The 19802-nt window shown below is 38.1% G+C and overlaps 1 protein-coding gene and 1 long non-coding RNA gene across 5 annotated transcripts in view; one reads left to right on the top strand and one right to left on the bottom strand.

Annotated features, from left to right (window-relative positions):
* SORBS2 (sorbin and SH3 domain containing 2) overlaps positions 1-5320 on the top strand; it is a 220482-nt gene extending 215162 nt beyond the window's left edge. For all 3 annotated transcript variants that reach the window (XM_051619980.1, XM_051619981.1, XM_051619979.1), the window contains 2 exons: positions 2382-2488; positions 3274-5320. In XM_051619980.1, the coding sequence (XP_051475940.1) occupies positions 2382-2488; positions 3274-3335 (169 nt within the window). In that variant the 3' untranslated portion in view covers positions 3336-5320. The remainder of the gene's footprint in view (positions 1-2381; positions 2489-3273) is intronic.
* The window catches only part of LOC127384910 (uncharacterized), a 48716-nt gene that overhangs the window by 22011 nt on the left and 6903 nt on the right, over positions 1-19802 (bottom strand). Inside the window, exon 1 of one of the 2 annotated variants that reach the window (XR_007889533.1) lies at positions 9131-9160. The exons of the other annotated variant lie outside the window; for it this stretch is intronic. This is a non-coding gene — a long non-coding RNA (uncharacterized LOC127384910). Of the gene's footprint in view, positions 1-9130; positions 9161-19802 lie in introns of those variants that run through there. 2 annotated transcript variants of the gene reach the window in all.

Genomic DNA, 19802 nt, shown 5'->3' with positions numbered 1-19802 from the left:
ACTAGTATACTGCAAATTTGGTGCAAGGTCATTCTGATTCTCTGCCCTCCTTCCCCCCCACCCCATTCCCTGCCCTGAATCTTGCAGTCAGTGCCTGCCTCAGCAATCATTGAAACCAGCAGCCATTCTTCCCCTAGCACCAGAGCTCTTTAAAGTATGCCCCTATTAGGTGGATTCTCCTTAGTATAACTAGGCTTAGCATTTAAAAATATTGGAAAGTTTACCTGTCAGTCACTTGAAGAAAGAGACAAGTAAGGGGCAAAAAGTTACCAAATAACTATACCACAGATAATATATAATGAAAACTGGACATTTTGCTTTCAATCTCACTAAAACCACAAGCTCCTGTTGGTTTTGTTGAGCACACTGAAGCACCTAACACTGTTTTGTAAGAAGTAATTATCTAATTTTTTTTCAATATATTTTAAATAGTTCATTACTAAAGTTACTTATTCCTAAAATTAAAAATATAAATATACATCAATTGCCAACCAAACATTCTTTGTCTTGAATATGTATTGTTAGTGTTGTAAATGGTAGTAGATTTTTCATATTTAAGAAATAAGAGAGCATGAAGAGCAAAGAGAATGAAATTACTACAAAGGAGTTATTAAAATGGCTTATCTAGAAATTACCAAGATTAGATTTCCAAAGTACAAAGAGTGCTAATTGGGAAGTTCTTGTTACTGTATTGGAGTAAGTATTTGGCTTAAATCTTATTCATGACACACTACATCTGTAACTCCTCTACATTTGGAAGCTGCATTTAAGCAATCTTGGAATATCATCATAGCTCAGCTTTCCTGAAATAATGATAAACCTGACAGAAAAGTTACTGCCATTTAATTTTTTGCAGACTGTTCTTACTCCTGCTACACAAATCACTGGACATAATTGCTTAAATAACCAGTCCTGTTCCATTTTGTTAGTGTGATTAAAATTAAAAATTAGACTTTCAGATTTGGGGAGATAACTGCCGGTCTTAAGAGATCAAGTTAAAATATTTTTTTCTCATGGAACAGTGTCTTTTTTTTCTCCAAACCGGCACATGAAAAGTATATGTAGTTTATTCAAGACAATCCTCATTACACTAAGCATAGAACCAGTTTGTATACAGGATTTTCAAATGGAAATTTCAGGGGCAGGAATTTTTTATGGAAATAAGCATTCCATGGAAACTTTGCCTGAATGATAGAGAGCTAATGGAGATATTCAGTACCAAAAAGTCAAATGGGAAGGTTTTTTGGTGTTTGTTTTTTTTTTAACTGGGGGAAGTGTAATGGCAGCACAGGTGCTGAGAAAACAAGGCAGATGCTGACTGTGCAGGACTTGGGCTTTCGCAGCAATCCTTCCTGTGGGCTGTCAGCACCTTCACTTCCCCCTATTAAAGAGTTTATTGCCATTCTTTCCATTCCAAGATAGTCTATTAAAAGCTGACAAGGAATGAAAGATAACAAATTCAGTAATCTCATACCTTTTACCATTTATCCATCTCAGATCATTCAATCTGCAGCCTCTGGCCTGGGGTAGAGGTACACGTCAATGTCTGAATACTCTTTGAGATTCTATTCTTATGTCCCCTGGTTTGATTTAAGCCTCTCCATCACTCTCAGACATTTTTTTATATATATATATATGTATACACACACATATAATTTTTTTATATATATATATACATATCTATCTCTATATCTATCTCAGGAGCAGTTTTAACCACGGAAGGGGTTATGGCTGTATCTTTCCAAATAGTGATTACTCTCCACCTTCCCCCGGAGGAAGGCACCTCTTATACACACAGAGCTCCCATGGTGCCAAGCCTTGCCCAAGCAGTTGCTAATGAGGGGCCCAGAGAGGTCCCCCAGACACAGTGTGTATGAGCGCCTCTCCTGGGCACCTTCCTGCACCAACTACAGAAGAGACTTATGGCACTTGGTCTGCAGAGAATGCATGGAATGCATACACTAGGGCCAGCCTTCTGGAGCTTAAAGGCAGAGTCACAGCTTTGGGTTCTGATCATATGGGGCTAAGGGGCTAGTGCATCTACAGACTGCCCTCTACAAGTCTTTGGTGATGCCTCTACAAAATAATGCTAAAATAAATAAATAATAGAAAAATAGTACTAGCATTCTGTGTTCAAAGTAACTGGTAGGAGTCATCAGTCTTGCCTTGAGTCCTCAGTGTCTGATGAGTTACCTTTCCAGTAAAGTTTTACTTATTTACTGGGTACCTAGCCCTGAAGTCCACCAGACAAAATAAACCCTTTTCCCATATGCTTTCAAAAAGGGTTCTTATTAGTTAATGTTTAAACCAGCTCCTTTACTTCAGCAAAGGTGCAAAGAACTCTTACTTCTTTTTAAAATGCATCATTTGTCCTATTTAAGGTTTCAGGCTCTATATAACTATACTCCTAGGAACGAAGATGAATTGGAGCTCAGAGAGGGAGATGTCATTGATGTGATGGAAAAATGTGATGATGGATGGTTTGTGGGTATGTTTTAACTGGTTGCTTTTTCATTTCTGTTTTTCTTACTAACATTTTCTGAGCTCTTTGCTTGGTGTCTTTTAAACAAATCGGTTTTTTGGTATTTGGTGTAATCTGAACCTGGCTTTATCAGGAGAAATCCCAACCAAAATCCATGGAAATTAGTGGGTGATTTTTCATTTTTGTCCTTCGGAAAGTGATGGACACAAATTGACATGTGCCTCCAATTTGTTGTACAGCACTTTTGTCATTCTCATGTGACACAAAATGGACCATGCATTGTTGTTCTCTTCATAAAGACCAGGTAACAAGAAACTAACTTGCATTAATGCATCTACAGAGTTGACTACTTGTGAGAACCAAGTATTACTGAACAAACAGACATTTCATAACTAGGCCTGGATAAGGTGGCTTAATCATTCCATAAACCATCATGCACACAATAGCTAACTTAATCATCTAGTCCTCAGCATTTTAAAAATTCAGATTTAAATAGACTCAATGTTGTTGAAATTATATTATTTCCATTTACCAAGTTAAAATTTTAGCACAGATTTTAATCAGGCCTAACAATTTAATCAAATGCCCTTATTTGCTTTTTCTTTCCTGGAGTTACAATTTGTTAAAATTCATAATTCACAAATGAAATTCAAAATAACTTTTCTAAGTTACAATACAAAGAACTGTAGATATTTCTGTTTGTGCAATATGAAACAAAAACGTCGAGGCCATGCTTACATAGAGATATTCTGTTGTTATTCCCATCTTTCATTTATTGCTTCTAATTTCAGGAACTTCAAGAAGAACCAAATTCTTTGGTACTTTCCCTGGGAACTATGTCAAGAGGCTGTGAATTTTTTTCCCTACTTATTTATGCTGCATCTCTGCAACACATCTGCATAAAGCTGCCAGAAAACATGCTACGCTGCCCTTCTGTTTTCTTGCTTGCAGTCTCAGATAGAGGCCATCTAGTTCATCCTCATCCCATCCCACCTGCCAAACCGTTCCAGCAGTATTACAGCAACAACCACGATGTGAATAACTAAGCTTTTCTGAAACAAGAGGAATCGTTTCAACATTTAAATACTCCCTGCTTTAAAGTCTTTTCATTTGAAACACAATAGGAACAGCCTGATGACAGGTACACAGGTGAATTGGGGGGGTGGGGGGGCAGTGGGCGGGAGAAGAAACTGGTTTTGGCTTGGGCATTTGTGGTACTATCACGAAGCCTGGTGGGATTTTTTTCAGCATGCATGTAATACAGGGGGAAGTTGCTGTCTACTGTTTTTTTTTTAAAAGTTTGAGTTTCCACATTCTTATTAGCTTGGCAGCATTTGTTGCTTTCACTTTGCCGTATCACAGGTTTGCCTATTGTACTGGTTTACAGTGTATGACAAATTATAATATAGAATTTTTGCCTGCACTTGTATGTTGTAACATATGCACAGTGATTGTAAAATCTCAAGCAAGCGTAGTGAAACATGAAAGAACTGCAAGTGTTTTGAACGGGTGCAACAGTATTGGCTAAACCTTTTTTTAAACATTTTTTTCTTTCCCTTATTAAGCTGTAGTGTTTTCTGTTGAAAGGTAAGAAGTGCAAGAGGCATAAAATCTTGGGAAGGAGGACTCGATGAAGAAGAGATAGACAATGATATAAGCATAGACAATAATAACCTGCTATTGAGGTCTGAGATTAAGTGGTTGTAATGAAAAAGTTGTAATAGTGAGCAACATGAAATATGAGAGGTTAGTGTTTTTACATATCACAGGAATTTTAAGAAGCAGGAGGTAAACTGTGTTAGTGCAAAGGGTTGTTGGTTGGGGTTTTTTTTCTTTAACATAGCCACCTGAAAAATATTCACGAGTATCACATACTGATTTGCTTCACTATATATATAGATACGTATGTTAAGGGAATCTGAGTTACACATTCTTTTTAGGAATTTAGTACAGGAAAAAAAAAAAGTCATGTATTAAAACTGATACATTTTAGAGGGTGGTGTTTTGTTTTTTCCTGAATGAAACAAGTATTTCAAGAGATACATTTTCCATAAGCAAAAGTAAGCTTAAATAGTGAATGAAATTAAGGCACAGGATGATAATTACTATGGCTTCATAAAAATAAAAATTCAGATTTGGTTTCTTCAGCACCTTATAGATGGCAAAAGCTTCTACTGCATTTCTCAAGGGTAAAGGATTGAAATTATCAAAATGTATGTAGTCTCTGTAGCATTTTGTACATATGTTTGCTTTTTTGTACAGAGCCATTTGGTTGTTGATTTAAAAAAAAAAATTAAAAGTTACTTATTTGATCTTTGCCCTCTTCACATACAGAACATTTCAATGCATATTTCTTTTCTTGCTCTATTTACCATAAGCACATCTGGATAGTGCAATTCTGTAAGATAGCATTTTATGCAAAATTTTATTAATTAAAATATGGTTTACCAGCCAAATCTAAATGTACATATGTCTTTATTACTGAGAAATGTCGATAAGACAAAGGTAAAGAAACATCTTTGTGCAGCATACCTTTATTATTGCAGATTTCATGGCAAAAGCTTTATATTCAAAGGCTTTCGATTTTAAACTAGATCTGCATGCAGCTTTGCTGTGAGATTAATACCTATCTTTGATGCCGTTTATTATTGAATACTTAAATATCGTTGCCTGTGATATTTAAAAAGTACTGTTTCTACTCTGTAACTGATTTTAGAAAAATACAAGTTTTTCATACCTGGCTTTCAGGTAACTGACTGAATTCCTACAAGCAAAAGGTCTCTGTGTTTTTTTTTTTCCTTGAATAGACTTCTAATAAATTTTGCTTGGAGTACAAAACTGTTTCCTCCATCATTTCTCAAAATACACATAACATACTACTTAAGTGTTGCAAAGTGCTTAACTCTTCAAGCTCTTATGCAGATAGTTTTGCCTTTTACAGAGATTTTTTTTCCCACCACCAATCATACACCTGTTTTATATATATGGGCAACTAGCATTGGTCACACAGCTCTCAGTTGGTCCACTTCAATATCATCCCCAAAACACCTGAGTCCCAAAGCAATGTTCTGCTTCCTGTATTGTTGGTGCTAATCTGAGATTTTTTTTCTGTTGCTACAGGCACCCTTCACTCCAGAAGCACAAAGGTAAGACATACAAAGGCAAACTCTTCATAGCTGGCAAAAGTTTTCATGCCCTATTGCTTCAACAAAAGCAAAGCAAGAACTCCTCTGTAATGTGACAGCATAGAAGTAAATACAGATGGGGGGGTGAAAGTGTTACACTCAGGACTCCGTCTGCAAAACTGCATTATTCCATACTAATGACTGTCTGGCGAGGAACAACTCTTCAAACAAAAGCAATACGTGCAACAAGCAGCCAAGTAAGCAAGCAGCAGCATTCATTTCCCACCCCAAACCCCCTACTGGCTCTAGTGCCTCAGAGCAGCTTCATGCTGAGTTCTGACTTTAGAATAGACGGGTTGGAAACTGCAAAGCCACCAACACTTCTGAATAAATACACCAGTGTGTAGCTTAAAATGGTCACTTGGTCTACAGGAAGGGTAAGAGTAGGGGCCACTGTTAAAATTCCAGCAGATTAAACTCCTTTGTCAATATCAATATTGCCAGCTCTGGGAGAGCTCTCAATTTGGACAGTACTATTGCCACAGAGGTACATGTGCCCTGCCAGTGCAAAGTTAGCTTAAACCCACGGCTGCATCTCCTCTTACAGACCTATAACCAAATTGGAATATGCAATCAAATGTCATGTGGTTTATCCTTTATGTTTGCTGGGCGACTCACTGCAGGATCTGGGACATCACTGAAGCACTGCTTCACTGTAAGAACTGTAAGAAGCAGGAAGTACTGTGCTTTAATAATCTTTTTCTATAAAAGCTAGCCTGGTAACATCAACTGGCTGGTGCAGTCTCACAAACATAAAAAGATCTGGGTGGTTAAGGGGTAAAATATCATCCTCTTTGCAAAGGGGATGAAAAAAGGGAAGAGAGAGGTCATTGTAATGTGACTAGCAAGTCATTGACACTCCAGGAAAAACCTGACACACTATTGTTTCAGTCAAAAAGTAGAGAAATATTAAAGTCATATCCATGTAAATCAACTATATTCAAATCAGTCGCCTGCTGAAATCCTTTCTACACTGTTTGAGGAAGAGACTGAAGAATTTCTTTGACCTTTCATTCTTATATACTCCTCTACAAATTCATAAGTGAGAACCCACAGGACTAGGTGGTGCTTTGTCCTTAAGGCCACAGGACAAGAGACCAGGGGAATTAGTGGCCAGCCAGTTTAATATCTAGGAAGAGACCAGAACAAATTGATTAAAAGCCTCAGATATTCACATATTTTTCTAAGAAATTATGTACCAAACCAATTTCCCTTTATCTTGGCAGGATATGCAGCACACATCTTGGTTTCTATTAAGATTTCTTTTAATGCTATAACCTGGAAGCTGTGTTAACAGACTAAAAAAATTATCGTCAGTCCCCATGAAATAAAGTTTGTTGCAGGATTGGGCTACATTACAGATAAAAAGGTAAGGTAACCAGAGTGTCCCTAAAAAAGCAATAGTTTCCACTGCAGTGAGCCATGTGTTTGCTGTTGAGGCAAAGGCCTCTTAAAACAAGAAAACCCACAAGACACCAACAAGCCAGGGAGACCAATCCATGAGCAGTTCTAGGTAACAATCTATATCTCAAGCTCAGTGAAGGGTCACACCAGCAGGCTTAACATTCTGTCACCAGTGTCAAAGCGAAGTATGCTGTCATTCTGCAATGCCTGCTATTTACTAGTTGTCTTTTAACTGCTGATGTACAGACCCTGGACAGGAACACGAGGTGCTTCCCATGCATTTGAAAAAGCAGTGCACGAGCCAATGGGAGTCTAGAAACATGAGGTCAGTAGCTCTAGAAAGACCTTAGGTCATTGCTAAGTATATTCCCTTACAACATTTATAGTTACAAGGTGAAACCCTGCCTTTGCTCCCATTAGCAGCAAACTCCATTGAAGACAACAGATCCCACAATACTGGAAATACAGTTTCTATGCGAGCTTGAAAAGAAAATTGCCCAAGAGAAGCACTGAAGCAACTGAATTTCCAGTTTGGTTTGGTTTTATTATTTTGAAAAGTATGAGTGAAGAGACCAGAAACAACTACTTTAACTGCTCCCACTACACAGCACAGCAGATAGTTGCCTTCTCCAGCACCTAACTGGCAAGTTAACCTTAAAGTTTAATCCTATGTGGCTCCAAAGCTGAAAAGGCATATATAAAGGCCAAATAATTTAAGTTTTAAACATGTTTATGCAGCAGAACCCCTTGTTACATCCAGCAAATATCAATCGGACCAAGACCTGAATCCACCCATTTTACAGAGCAGGTAACTTGCCAGATCAACATGTAGTAATCGGTATCTCATCCATATGCAGTAAGCAGGAATGGTAAATTTAATAAGGCTTTCTTCTCTACAACTCTATAGGTAATCAATCAACATCATGCTATTTATATGACTGGATGCAAAAAATGCCATTTTACTTTTTTCCTTCCCCCAGTGTCCAGATAGCTATGTTCCTAAGTCCTAGCTAAAAGTTGCCCAGTAGAATCTATTATTCTCATCAATAGAGTGAAGTCACAATCCTTTGAAAATTAAAAATATTTTTAATATATTTATGCAGAATATTACAGAAATCCCTGGAAAGGGAAAGAAAATATTTAATTAATACCTATTTACAATACTCTGACTCAGATACTATTTAGGCCAAAAAAAGTGCTACAGGCGACAAATAGGCTCTCATTCAAGTATTTTGTGTCTCCTCTGAAACACAGAAGGAATAACAGACATTTCTAGGTTAATGTGCAGTGATTAAACCAGGGAAGAGTCTGAACAATCCTGCAGGTACAATTTTCAGTGTAATCCTAATAGTTACACTGTGCACAGTAGTTCTTTAGCAGCTCTGCATGTAAAACTCCCAGCATCTGATTTATTTGCATCAATGTGAATCCCATATATAAAGTATCACAGAATTATGCCTTCTAGTATTTAACTTCTGTTTTTTCATGAGTCAAGGAGAAGGAGCAAAGTTATGTGTTAATAGACTATTTAATACTACCAGGAAGTAGGAAGCACTCTTAACTAAAACAGTTGTAATGACTGTAGTAAATATCCATAGCCATTTCTGAGCAGCTTTTGTATAGTGATGTCACATCTATTTACAGATTAGGTGCACAGAATGACATTACATCACAAGTGACACTGTAGGGAGAAAAAAAAAAATAAAAGTGTTGCCTGACAACCAGAAATGCGTTGCTAGGTTTATCCTCAGTACAAATACTCACACCTCAACAATTTATGTTTCTTGCTGCCAACAAATAACAAACTTGGAAGCTATTATTTCATCACTCACATACATGCATAGCAAAGTAACCCTCCGACATTTTCCATCCATCAGAAAAATCAGTAAACCACTTTTAAAATATCCAGAGAATAATGTTATTATTTATTTCTACCAGTGAAGAATTACCAGACAGTTAAACACAGTCACTCTCGATACTTCCTTCCAAAAAGCAGGAGATATACTCCTCTGTCAAAAGCCACAATTTTCCTTTGCAAGAGAGAGAGCCCTGTACTCACCTAGGTCCACTTTGAGTGCCTAGTTCTAGCTCTAGCTCCAACTGATTTGAACGGTAGTCTGCTATTTAAATATCTTAAAGGATCCTGTCCTTTAAGACTTTTTTGGATGTCTTACATTAAAATGAAATGGAGGCATTTTATTTCAAGACTTTCTATTCTACCAGCACCACTTAAAAAACAAGGAAATGGACTTTTATATTAAAATACTAATCAAACTTTCAGCCATTTGCATCAAGACATTTTTCAGCACAAGGTTAAGTACACAACTGAAACCAGCACTGCAGATGGGGAACACTGAAGAGGCTGAACATGTTGTTCTAAGTGGGTCATTGCACTGCTTCTGTCGCTGTGATTTGCTAGATAAACCCCGAGCACGCACCAACCCAAGTCATGCTTCCTCAGGTTAAGGCTCCACACTGTAATGTGAAACATGTACAAATACTTGCTGGCTCAAGACCTGCTAAAGGCTTTTCTTACACTACCACTGATTCATTTGGTATAGATAGAGGGGTTTTCATGTGTAACTGGAAATACTTGAACAGGTGACAACTAGCCCTTCCCTCCCTAAACCATAAAAGAGAACAAAATGACTCCATCCAGTATGGCTGAGGTAGTAGAAGGCGATACTTACATGTTCCCAAAGAGCTCTAGGAGCTATTTATAGATTCACTTCATTGGCTCCCGCAGCCAGCTCCAAGGTACAAGCCACAAGGCAGCACTACACACAATCTGAAGCATAAAGTGTGAAAGTTGTATGCCATCAAATCCACAGAAAAACATCCAGGACACAAAAAACCCCTTTGCTAGCCACCAATCCACGTTCTGAAGCAATCAGACTGCTATAGAGAAGTGCAATAGTTCTGTAACTATAATTTAAGTCATAAGGAACATAAGTGGTCAGAGAAATAAATTTTCCCAAACCTATGGCAGCATCTGATAATAATTTCCAGTCACTACAGTTTTAATTACAAAATTTCTGGGGTTTAAACAGTTACAGAAAACTGACTTTTCATTAGCACAAATCACTGATAAGTGGTAACATCCTAGAACTTCTGCTTACTATCCAAGCCTTCTTAATTTTTTACAACACACTCTTCCTTTATCTGTTTCATCATGTGGTCATAAACAGCACAGGCTTTGAGACAGGAAGCAGCCTTCTGAAGCATTTTGTACAGCACCTTGGTCCTATAAGGTCTTAGTTATCCCCTTAATACTGGGGGAGGAAATCACTAGATAAAAATGAATTGTCACTTATAAGACCTATATTCACAGGCACATCCTGTACCTTAGGTACAGAAACAGCAGATGTTTCAGAAATACAAGTTAGTCTTCCAAACCCACCCTCTACCAAAAACAAGAACAACAAAAAACCCAACAGAGAGGCCGGGTGATTACTGGTTGAGAAAGAACAGTCCATTTGGGGCATCAGAGGCAGACAAAACCAGAGAGTTTTTTCAGGCCCTGGAAACAGAATATTTAGCCTATTTCACAGAGCCAACCTTGCCAACCTTCTTCCTTTACCACACACAACCCATTTCTCTACAAATGCTCTCCCCAGGAAACACTTAGAAAGTCAGACCAGGCTGGGAAGAGCAAAGAACAAGAACAATGGGGGAAGATAAAAATTGCTATGGCAAGTTCTTTGGAAGACACTTCTGAAACTCTCCAGGTTCTATGGGCCTCTTAGTGCCCCCCTGAAGGGCAGCCTGTCCTACATTTCCCTCCTGTTCTACAACTCTTTCTCTTCCTGTCAGCCCGAGAGGCAAGAGGACTATTAAAGGAAAGGCAGTCTGCCGTGAAAGTATGAAATAGAGCTGAAAAATACTGCAATTCCATTTTAACCTACTCAAGGTCTTGCACTCTGGCTCTTGCCTTACATTATCCAGATGTCTACCAAAAGTATTACCTGTGGCATCTTGGTTATCATTACTGAAAATCCAGAGCTTCCAAAGACAGAAAGATGTCTCCTGCATCTGGTCATTAAATGTAGGGTGGCTAACAGCTCCCACAGCACGTGATCAGTGTTGGTTAGAAGGTCCCGACTTTAAACATTCTGACATTACCTCACCAGAAGAGACTTTGGCAAGTTACTTTTAAGCTCTGGGAAGAGCAAAACAGAAATTCCTCTAATGCAACAGACAGACAAGAGGAAAAACTCAACCTTCAGGGAGACATTTTTTGCATTTTTGAATGTTTTTTTGGTTCAGTTTTCTTGGGGATTTTTTTGAGGGGGGTGAGGGGGTAGTGGCAAGGTTAGAAAGAAAGACAGTTTCCAGATCTTTATTTCCAAAGAGATTTTTGTTAGGAGAGGTTTACTCACATTTCAAAGCACTAGCTTGATATACCGTGATTTACCTGTCTTCACATTGCAGAGAGAGGATTATCTTTTGAAAAGCTGTGGAGGGATTACTCTCAAATTCTGGCCTGGATTTCTACAGTTCTAGGAAACTTCAAGAGCATAGATTCCCAGCTATGGTCTGAATTGTATTAACTCCTCACATGCTGGAGTATTGCAATAGTGAATGTCTGAATACCAGTTTCATAACTGTTTGAGTTATCTGACAGTTTTCACATTGACTATTTCAGATGCAGTAACTATATGTCAATAAAACTGAGAAGTTTGTCCTAGTTAAGTATCTACTGGTTTTGTCCCTGCTCTGGTTGTATCCTCTCTCACGATACAGCCAGCTTTTGCAAATGTTTTCTTGAACCTGTGCACTTACTCTTACATTCACTGAAAAAAAGCAAGCAAAAAGTCCAGTCAGGTCAAGGTGTGAAATGAATAATTATCTACTTCCATTCAGTGTTTTCTTTTGCTGTTAAGAAGCTAATTCACAGGAGTGGACAAGCTGACAGCATCCTTTTAACAAATAGAAAGAAATCCAAATTGTAATGAGGAAAATACTTTAAGTATAAGCTAAATTTAAGCATTATGCCTGAGTAACTACTGTGTGCGTCAGGACCCTGGGATCCAGCTTAGTGGCTGGCTACATTCTGAAGCTGCTGATCTCTGGCTCAGGGCCCACCTTCTACTTAAAACAGAATACCATATTTGTCTTTCAGCTGTTGCCGTTTGTCACGACCCAATAAACATGGCTAACTCTTCCATAGCAACTGCTGTTAAAATGCTAAACCCAAGCCACTAGGTGAAAGAAAAATAGATTTTGAATACAGTACTTCATGGAACATAAAATGACAATCGTATATTAAAAGAAATACGATGCCTGTTTCTTAAAGAAAACTATTCAGAAAGTTTGGCACTTGGACTACAAAAGACCGTGGCCTTCCACGTGACCTCATCTTTTGTTTGTGTATGAAGTTTCATCTCTTGGGAGTACACAACATAGATCAAGGTATTGATCTAAAAGTTTGACACATGCATTGGAGAAACCCTGGACTGCTCTGTACTTAGAAAAAAAATCTGTGTATTCTTTCAGGCTTAAGGCAGAAAACCTGCTTTTTCTTCCTTCTAAGCTTCCCATATAGAGGTTTTGGGTCAGCAGACTAATCAAAAACAACTGTAAATACCTATTGCTAAAAGTATTTTTCTCTCATACACACAAATGTGCACAAACACACAGAGAACAGTCAATGGAAAAACCTGATAAAGAACACTGATAAAGAACAACCACTGTGGACCATGCTCCAAGACCTTATGGTCTCCTACCGGTCTACATGCCCCCAAAAACCTGCAAGCAAGCCCAAGAGAAACACCAGGGACACACTCTTAATTGCATTCATGCTGTTGGAGTACAGTTGTATACAAAAACATTGCTAAATCTGAAGAGTCATATCAAAGAGCACTATTTCACAGCTGGAAATAAAGACATAAACTAAAAAGAACTGCTTAGAATGAAAACTGGGAGAAACTTCAGAAGAAGCCCCAGACAGGATGGGCAGCTTTGCCTCCTACCTTATTTCTGTCTTCCATAAAGGTACTTAGTAGTAGCATCCTCAGAATTTTATTATGTTACTAAAATGGAAGACATTCTCAGTAAATCAAAAGTAGGATAATAATTTTTAAATTATAGACAGGGAAAGAAAGAAAAAAAAAAAGCCCAAACAAAAAAAAACAAACACCAAAGCACCTGCTTTAAAGATCATCTAGAGGAAGGCTAAAGCTTAGACCAGAAAAAAAGTACAATACAAGCATGAGCTGTTTCTTCTTTACTAAGAAATCCCTGTTCTTTTCCTGACACTTGAATTCAGATCTTTTTCCAGATATAAACTTTCACTGACAAAAATCAACTAGAAGAATGGAGAAAACACACACACACAAGTGTTTTCATGGGGAGAGACATATCTGCTATTACACACAGGTTCTGAAGCTGACAGTTGTACCACTCCAAGAAGGACAAGCTTTCTCTTATCATCCAGTAATTACTAGAAGAAATGCTAATCCCTCCTGCCTGGCAGGTTTCTCTACTCACACAAATTGTACTATGGATCTGTTCTTAAAGTCTTGAAGTTGGAAAAATTCTCTGAAATTTTGGTCATGACTGAATAAAATCAGTGCCTTCTCCAGTAGCAGCATAGGTAATTTCCACACAAACATATTTTCCTGTAATTCACCTTTTATCTGTACTAGTTCAGGACTAGAATGCCAATTCTGCAGGTCTTATAGTCACCTCACATTGAAGAGGACACTGTTACAGTTCCAGTACATATTCCTATAAATTAACACTGCAGGGACATACCACAGCATTCTGTACGTTTTAGTCTGAATAGTGTAGATACAGTAAGTTGCATCCCATCACTGAGGCTTAGATAGTAATGACAAAATGCATGTCAAAAAGAAAAGATGCAATGTCTAAGCAAGATGTACACAGCAGAAGCTGGCAAGATCACATCTGAAATACAGTCACCCATCAGCTTCTAAGGCAATAAGCTGTCAGAACACACATTCATGCCTGTTTATAGTCACTACCAGCAAAAAGCTCGTGTTTTAGAATCACCACCAGCCACTGAGAATAATCTAGCAGTAACATTTAGATTTTACCCCTATGTTTTGAAAAGAACGGGAGATAAGTATCTTGATCCCACTTTATCTCTTCAGCATCCCTTTAATAAATGATAATTTTTTATGCAGAAAAGACAGGGAGGTTAAAGTTTCCATGTAGCAAAAAAATATATTAAATGCATACAATCACAGATGAAATTAAAAAATTGGACTAATTATTGTAAAAATACAAAATGAGACTGCTATTAATAGAGGCAGTGCACGGTGTCTTAAGAGTTAAATTATGGTTCTTGTAGATACTTGTCATTACACACCTAATGAAATATTTTGTTTCCTGAATGCTGCTCTATAATATGTAAAATGAAAGAGATTTCATAAATCTCACATTTTATATGCATTAACAGCAACCTTATATTGTTTTAAAAATTATGTAAGTGTCAGCATGTTAATTTATGAAGCATGCTGGACTTATCTGCTGGCACAGAGCCTTGTTAACTTCATTTCAACTTTACTCTTTCGGAATGAGCTTGTTCAGTTTCCAGTGCCAAAATGGGCTTTAACTTTAAACCAAATAAGGCATCAGCTTGCCAGATTTGGGGGTGACATATGAGTGTAGCTATTAAAGGGAACAGAACCACTGCTGAGTGAATGAGCTGCAGAGAAAAACAACTCCTTCTCTACAGTCAGCTGTAAGTTTCTCCATCAGAACTTCTACAGGCCAGAGCAGAAAGGCAAACCCTTTTCCATACACAACAGGAAAACAGCTCCTCTCAGAAAACACTCAACTCTCATAAAAGCAATTAAGCATTAAATTTGAGAAGTGGAGCACTTAGTCACAAGATTTGAGAAGTGCTTTGCAACTTACTTTTTGGCTAGGAACCATAATTAAAATATGAGCTGACATTACATCAGGCTCACAAAGAAAACAATAAAGGATAACTAATTCCTCCCCTAGTCATAATTTCTAACCCCTGTAAAACAGGAAAAGGCACAGTAGAAATAGTATCATAGAAGAAACATCTCAGGTAACCAATGCACTGATTAGAACCTTAGTAGCACAGATGCAAAGTCAATGCATCCATATGTTAGCTTGCAAACATGTTATAGACATGAGTTTTCAAAATGAAGTTCAAGACTAGTTCAAGGCCTTAATGTGACCTAAGAATCTCATTCCATTCAAAATGCTGTTTTGATTTCTTTGAAACACAAGTAATTGTACTCTAGATGCCCCCAACTCCTCCTTTGCCATTTTTGAAAATTAAAAGGAACACAACAACAACAAAAAAAAAAAAAACAGTGTACAAATTGCTGACAAGATGAAAACTCAAAGGCAAAGAAGCACGAGTATTTAGTGAAATAAGTGTGTTGTTTGTTTTTTTTTAAAATAGAAGATTCCAGTTTCTACTTTCAATTTGGTTAGAATTTAATGAAATTGTTTTGAAAAATAATCTTTCACTTTAAAAAATTACTTTTCAGTTATTTGTTTATTGATTTAGATCAGGTCCTTAAAATAGGCTTTAAAAGGCTCTAAGACACCTACTCTTTCTACATAGGAAGCTTCTTGGAGAAGGCAAGTAACCTTAAGTCTTTAGTTCCTGCAATATTTTCAGAACAAATTTATCACCCTTGAAAAAGTAATGACAGCAAAAAAACCCCAAGACTGGACATTCCCGGCTTCCCAAGCCTGCTGACAGAAAACTGAGGAAGATGCTTATCAGTTGCAGTTTGCTACACAGAACATAAAAAGCAGGGGAAAGTACTAGAGCTATGTGGACAGTTCAGCCAAATCACTGTTCCAAAACAACCATGAAGCTGGGGTGGCTGGGGAGGAGTTGCAGGAATGTCCTTCTCCACCTTAGATGTATTTCCAGCCTGGAAATTTCTAACATCTGGGAGAGGGGTACAGCACCTCCATTCCTCCTCTCTTCGCCAGGTGCATGAGAATACCAGAGCTGCTTGTCATACCAGCTAGGAAAAGTAAAGAGGATTTGTCCTTTACCAGGAAAATCTAGGGGTGCTGTTAATTTAACAGACATTCACTAACCAAAAGCTGATATGAAAAGTTCACCAGGTCCAAGTTATTAACCATTTCTGCTCTCTGTCTGTGCAATTATGAAAAATATCAGTGTATGTAAACAGTCATACCTTACTGCTTTGGGAAACTGTTTTAAAATAAATAGCATTTATTAAAAGAAAATGTCCCATATACCCATGTGTTTTGAAATAGAAAACACTCTGTGCAGAAGGGAATATTCTGGCCTTTCACCTCTGGAGAAACTGATTAAGTACATGCTGTTCCACATGTGCAAATGATTTTCAGCTCCCTTTAGCATCCTTAGTTGTTACTGTCTAAACTTCACGAACAGTTCTAGTCCAGTACAGCCTACCATGACAGAGACTAAGCTCTGAAATAAGACTGAAAATATATAACTTAAAACACACACTCAGAAGAATTTGGGTATTGTTGTGGGTTTTTTTTTGTTTCTTCCTCTACCAGATTTTATTCTGGTTCCACAGCCTGCAACATAGCACTCCATGACCTTGCAGAAGGATAAATTGGTGTTAAAAATTTGCTACTTATATTTCAACTCTCAGACTGCCAAGTTATCAGGAAAATAACATTTCCTTCCATCAAGAAAGGAATGCACTGTGAGAGAAAACAGAAAAGTGACATTCAAAATATTCTGACATGAGTTAGCAAGTGTGCCTTTCAGAAATACCAGGGGAAAATGATGCTGTGCCAGGGGCACAGGGCTTTGATTGTCCAAAGCTTTCCAGGTGGCATGGCATGCAATGATGACATTGAACACCATGCTACTACTCTGATACCTAACTTGTGTTCCCACCCTCAAATCTCAAAACCCTGAGTGACATGAAGAAAATTCACACAGCTTCCCTTTCCCCTCCCCTGTTCTGTAAAAAAAAAAAATAAAATAAAATAAAAAAAATTATAGTACTCTTACAGATTACATTGGGTAGAAATATAATGTTTGGCCCAAAAATCAAGAGAAACACCAATCTAGAGAGAGACCAAGAGAGTGCTTCAAATATTATGGTTAGTCATACTACAAACCAAAAGACGATATTATGATTCTAAGAAGGCTGCTTACAAAAGGCTGCTTACAAACCACAGCTAAAAATGTCAAACATATTTAGAAAAATCCATTTTCATGGCTAGAACTATTACAAAAGCCAAAATGATGAGCAGAGGAAGTTTCATATTGTTTCACTACAATGAATCTTTAATTTCAAGATTTGCTTATTTAAAAGCTTCTTGGTATGCCTAGCAAAGTCTTCCCAGGACTATATTCTTGTATGCAAGATGACTTAAAACCAGATATAGGAAACTAAAATAGCCTTTACTTCAGTGATGGGAATATACCTTGATTAAGTAGATAAAAGGCTCTAGTCTCAATCCAGCTCAGCTGGTCATCTTAGTCTGATATGAAATAAACACAAGAGCTTTAAGGAGATAAAACATAAAATGTGTATGTACTCTGTAAATGCACAAAGTACTTTCTCAAAGGTAGTAACTGAAAAGAAACTATGAAGCAGCCTTATGCCACAAGCATCAATTCAGTATTGCCTTTAAAATCATAATTTTTCTGAGAGTTACATGGGGGAAAAAAGCGTAAATAGACTTAAAACTCAATCTGTGACACCAATAAAACAGTATCTAAGAACTGGTATCTGCAACAACAGCACCTTGGAGAGCTGGCTATCAATTGGAACTCCCATGTGCCTTTCTGCTGCACAGCTTTCAAGCCACTCTTCCCCAAGCCTGTTGCATGGGGTTGTTGTGGCTCAAGTGCAGGACCCAGCACTTGGCTTTGTTGAATTTCATACAACTGATCTCGGTTCATCAATCCAGTCTGTTCAAGTCTTTCTGCAGAGCCTCCCTACCCTCAAGGAGATTAACACTCTCACCCAAATTGGCATCATCTGCAAACTTACTGAGGCTGCATTCTATCTCCTCCTCAAGATTGTTCATAAAGATGTTAAAAAGAAGTGGTCCCAATACTGAGCCCTGAGGAACCCCACTAGTGACTGACCACCAGCTGGATTTAACTCTATTCACCACCACTCTCTGGGCCCTGCTGTCCAGCCAGTGCTTTACCCAGCAGTGCCCATCCAAGCCATGAGCAGCTAGTTTCTTCATGAGAATGCTGTGGGAGGCAGTGTCAAAGGCTTTATGGAAGTCCACGTAGACAACATCCACAGCCTTTCCCTCATTGACCAAGTGGGTCATCTTGTCATAGCAAGAGATCAGGTTTGTCAAGCAGAACCTTCCTTTCATAAACCCATGCAGACTGGACCTGCTCACCTGGTTTCTCTGTGTATGGTGCGTAATGGCACTCAGGATGATCTGCTCCATGACCTTCCCTGGCACTGAGGTCAGACTGACAGGTCTGTAGTTCCCTAGATCGTCCTTTCATCCTTTCTTGTGGATGGGTACCACATTTGCTACCCTCCAGTTCATTAGGACCTCCCCAGTTAGCCAGGACTGCTGGTAAATGACAGAAAGAGGCTTGAAGTGCCACATCTACACGTTTCTTGAATACCTCCAAGGATGGTGACTCAACCACTTTCCTGGGCAGGCTGTTCCAGTGCCTGACCACTCTTTCAGTATAGAAATTCTTTCTAATATCCAATCTGAACCTTCCCTACCAGAGCTGCAGAAACTTCAGCCAGTCACTTATAGAATACTTCATCTGACTCCTCGTTGTGGTTGGGTGGTCTATAGCAGACTCCCAGCACAATATCTGCCTTACTTGCCTTCCCCTTCATCCTTACCCATAAGCACTGAACTTTATCATCACTATAATCAAGTTCTATTCAATCAAAACACTCCCTAAGGTAAAGAGCCACAACATGCTATGTACATTAGTGTAGGTGCACTTGAGTTGGGTGATCAATTTCACCCCCATCCTTGGCCCTTCACCCCTAGGCTCATCTCTGGTGGGCCTGGTTTTATCTCTCTTCCCCTTCAAGTCCACAACTTCCACCAAAACTCAGGATATCTTACTGAGAAGGACTTCAATTATATAAAAATTAGCAGCAGACACAGATAACAAAACTCAGCAAGTCAGAATAAGAGACAGAAGCCAATTTCATATTGAAATCTACAGATTAAAAAATTACCCATATCAGAAATTATATTAATGAATCTGCATTTTATTCTTCCATCTCACTTACTGCTCTTTCTTGTTCATCAGAGACTCTTCTAAGCAGGTTATTAATAGCAGGAAAGGAAAGTGTATGGAGAAAACATAAGTGGGTTATTATGCTTAAAATATACAGAACAGGTTTTTATCCCTTCCAGGATCTCACTTGACTTGCTGTTGACTCATTCAGGAAAAAAAGGAGGAAAAAAATAATAAAAAGAGGAAAAAAAAGAATCTGTAACATGATAAGAATGAGAGTGAACACGTACATCATCACTGAAAAATTCTCCCTCTCTTTTTGAGGAAAACAAGAAATACAGAAGCCAGAATAAAGCTGATCAAGCTGACACATGAAAGCTAAAAGGAATGCAACCAACAACCAACAGCAGTTATCTGCAATTACCTTAAAAAAAATTTTTTAAAAAAATCAATGATTTCTACAAAGAGGAAAGACATCATCAACTAATACTGCATTTCTCTTCCTCAGTATGAGAAATATGCATTACATCAGTCCAGATCTTTCAAGCCCTTAGAGTTGGTGCATGCC

This window comes from Apus apus, chromosome 4, assembly GCF_020740795.1.
Source record: "Apus apus isolate bApuApu2 chromosome 4, bApuApu2.pri.cur, whole genome shotgun sequence".
Lineage (NCBI taxonomy): Eukaryota > Metazoa > Chordata > Aves > Apodiformes > Apodidae > Apus > Apus apus.
This window is presented reverse-complemented; position numbering and strand designations above follow the sequence as displayed.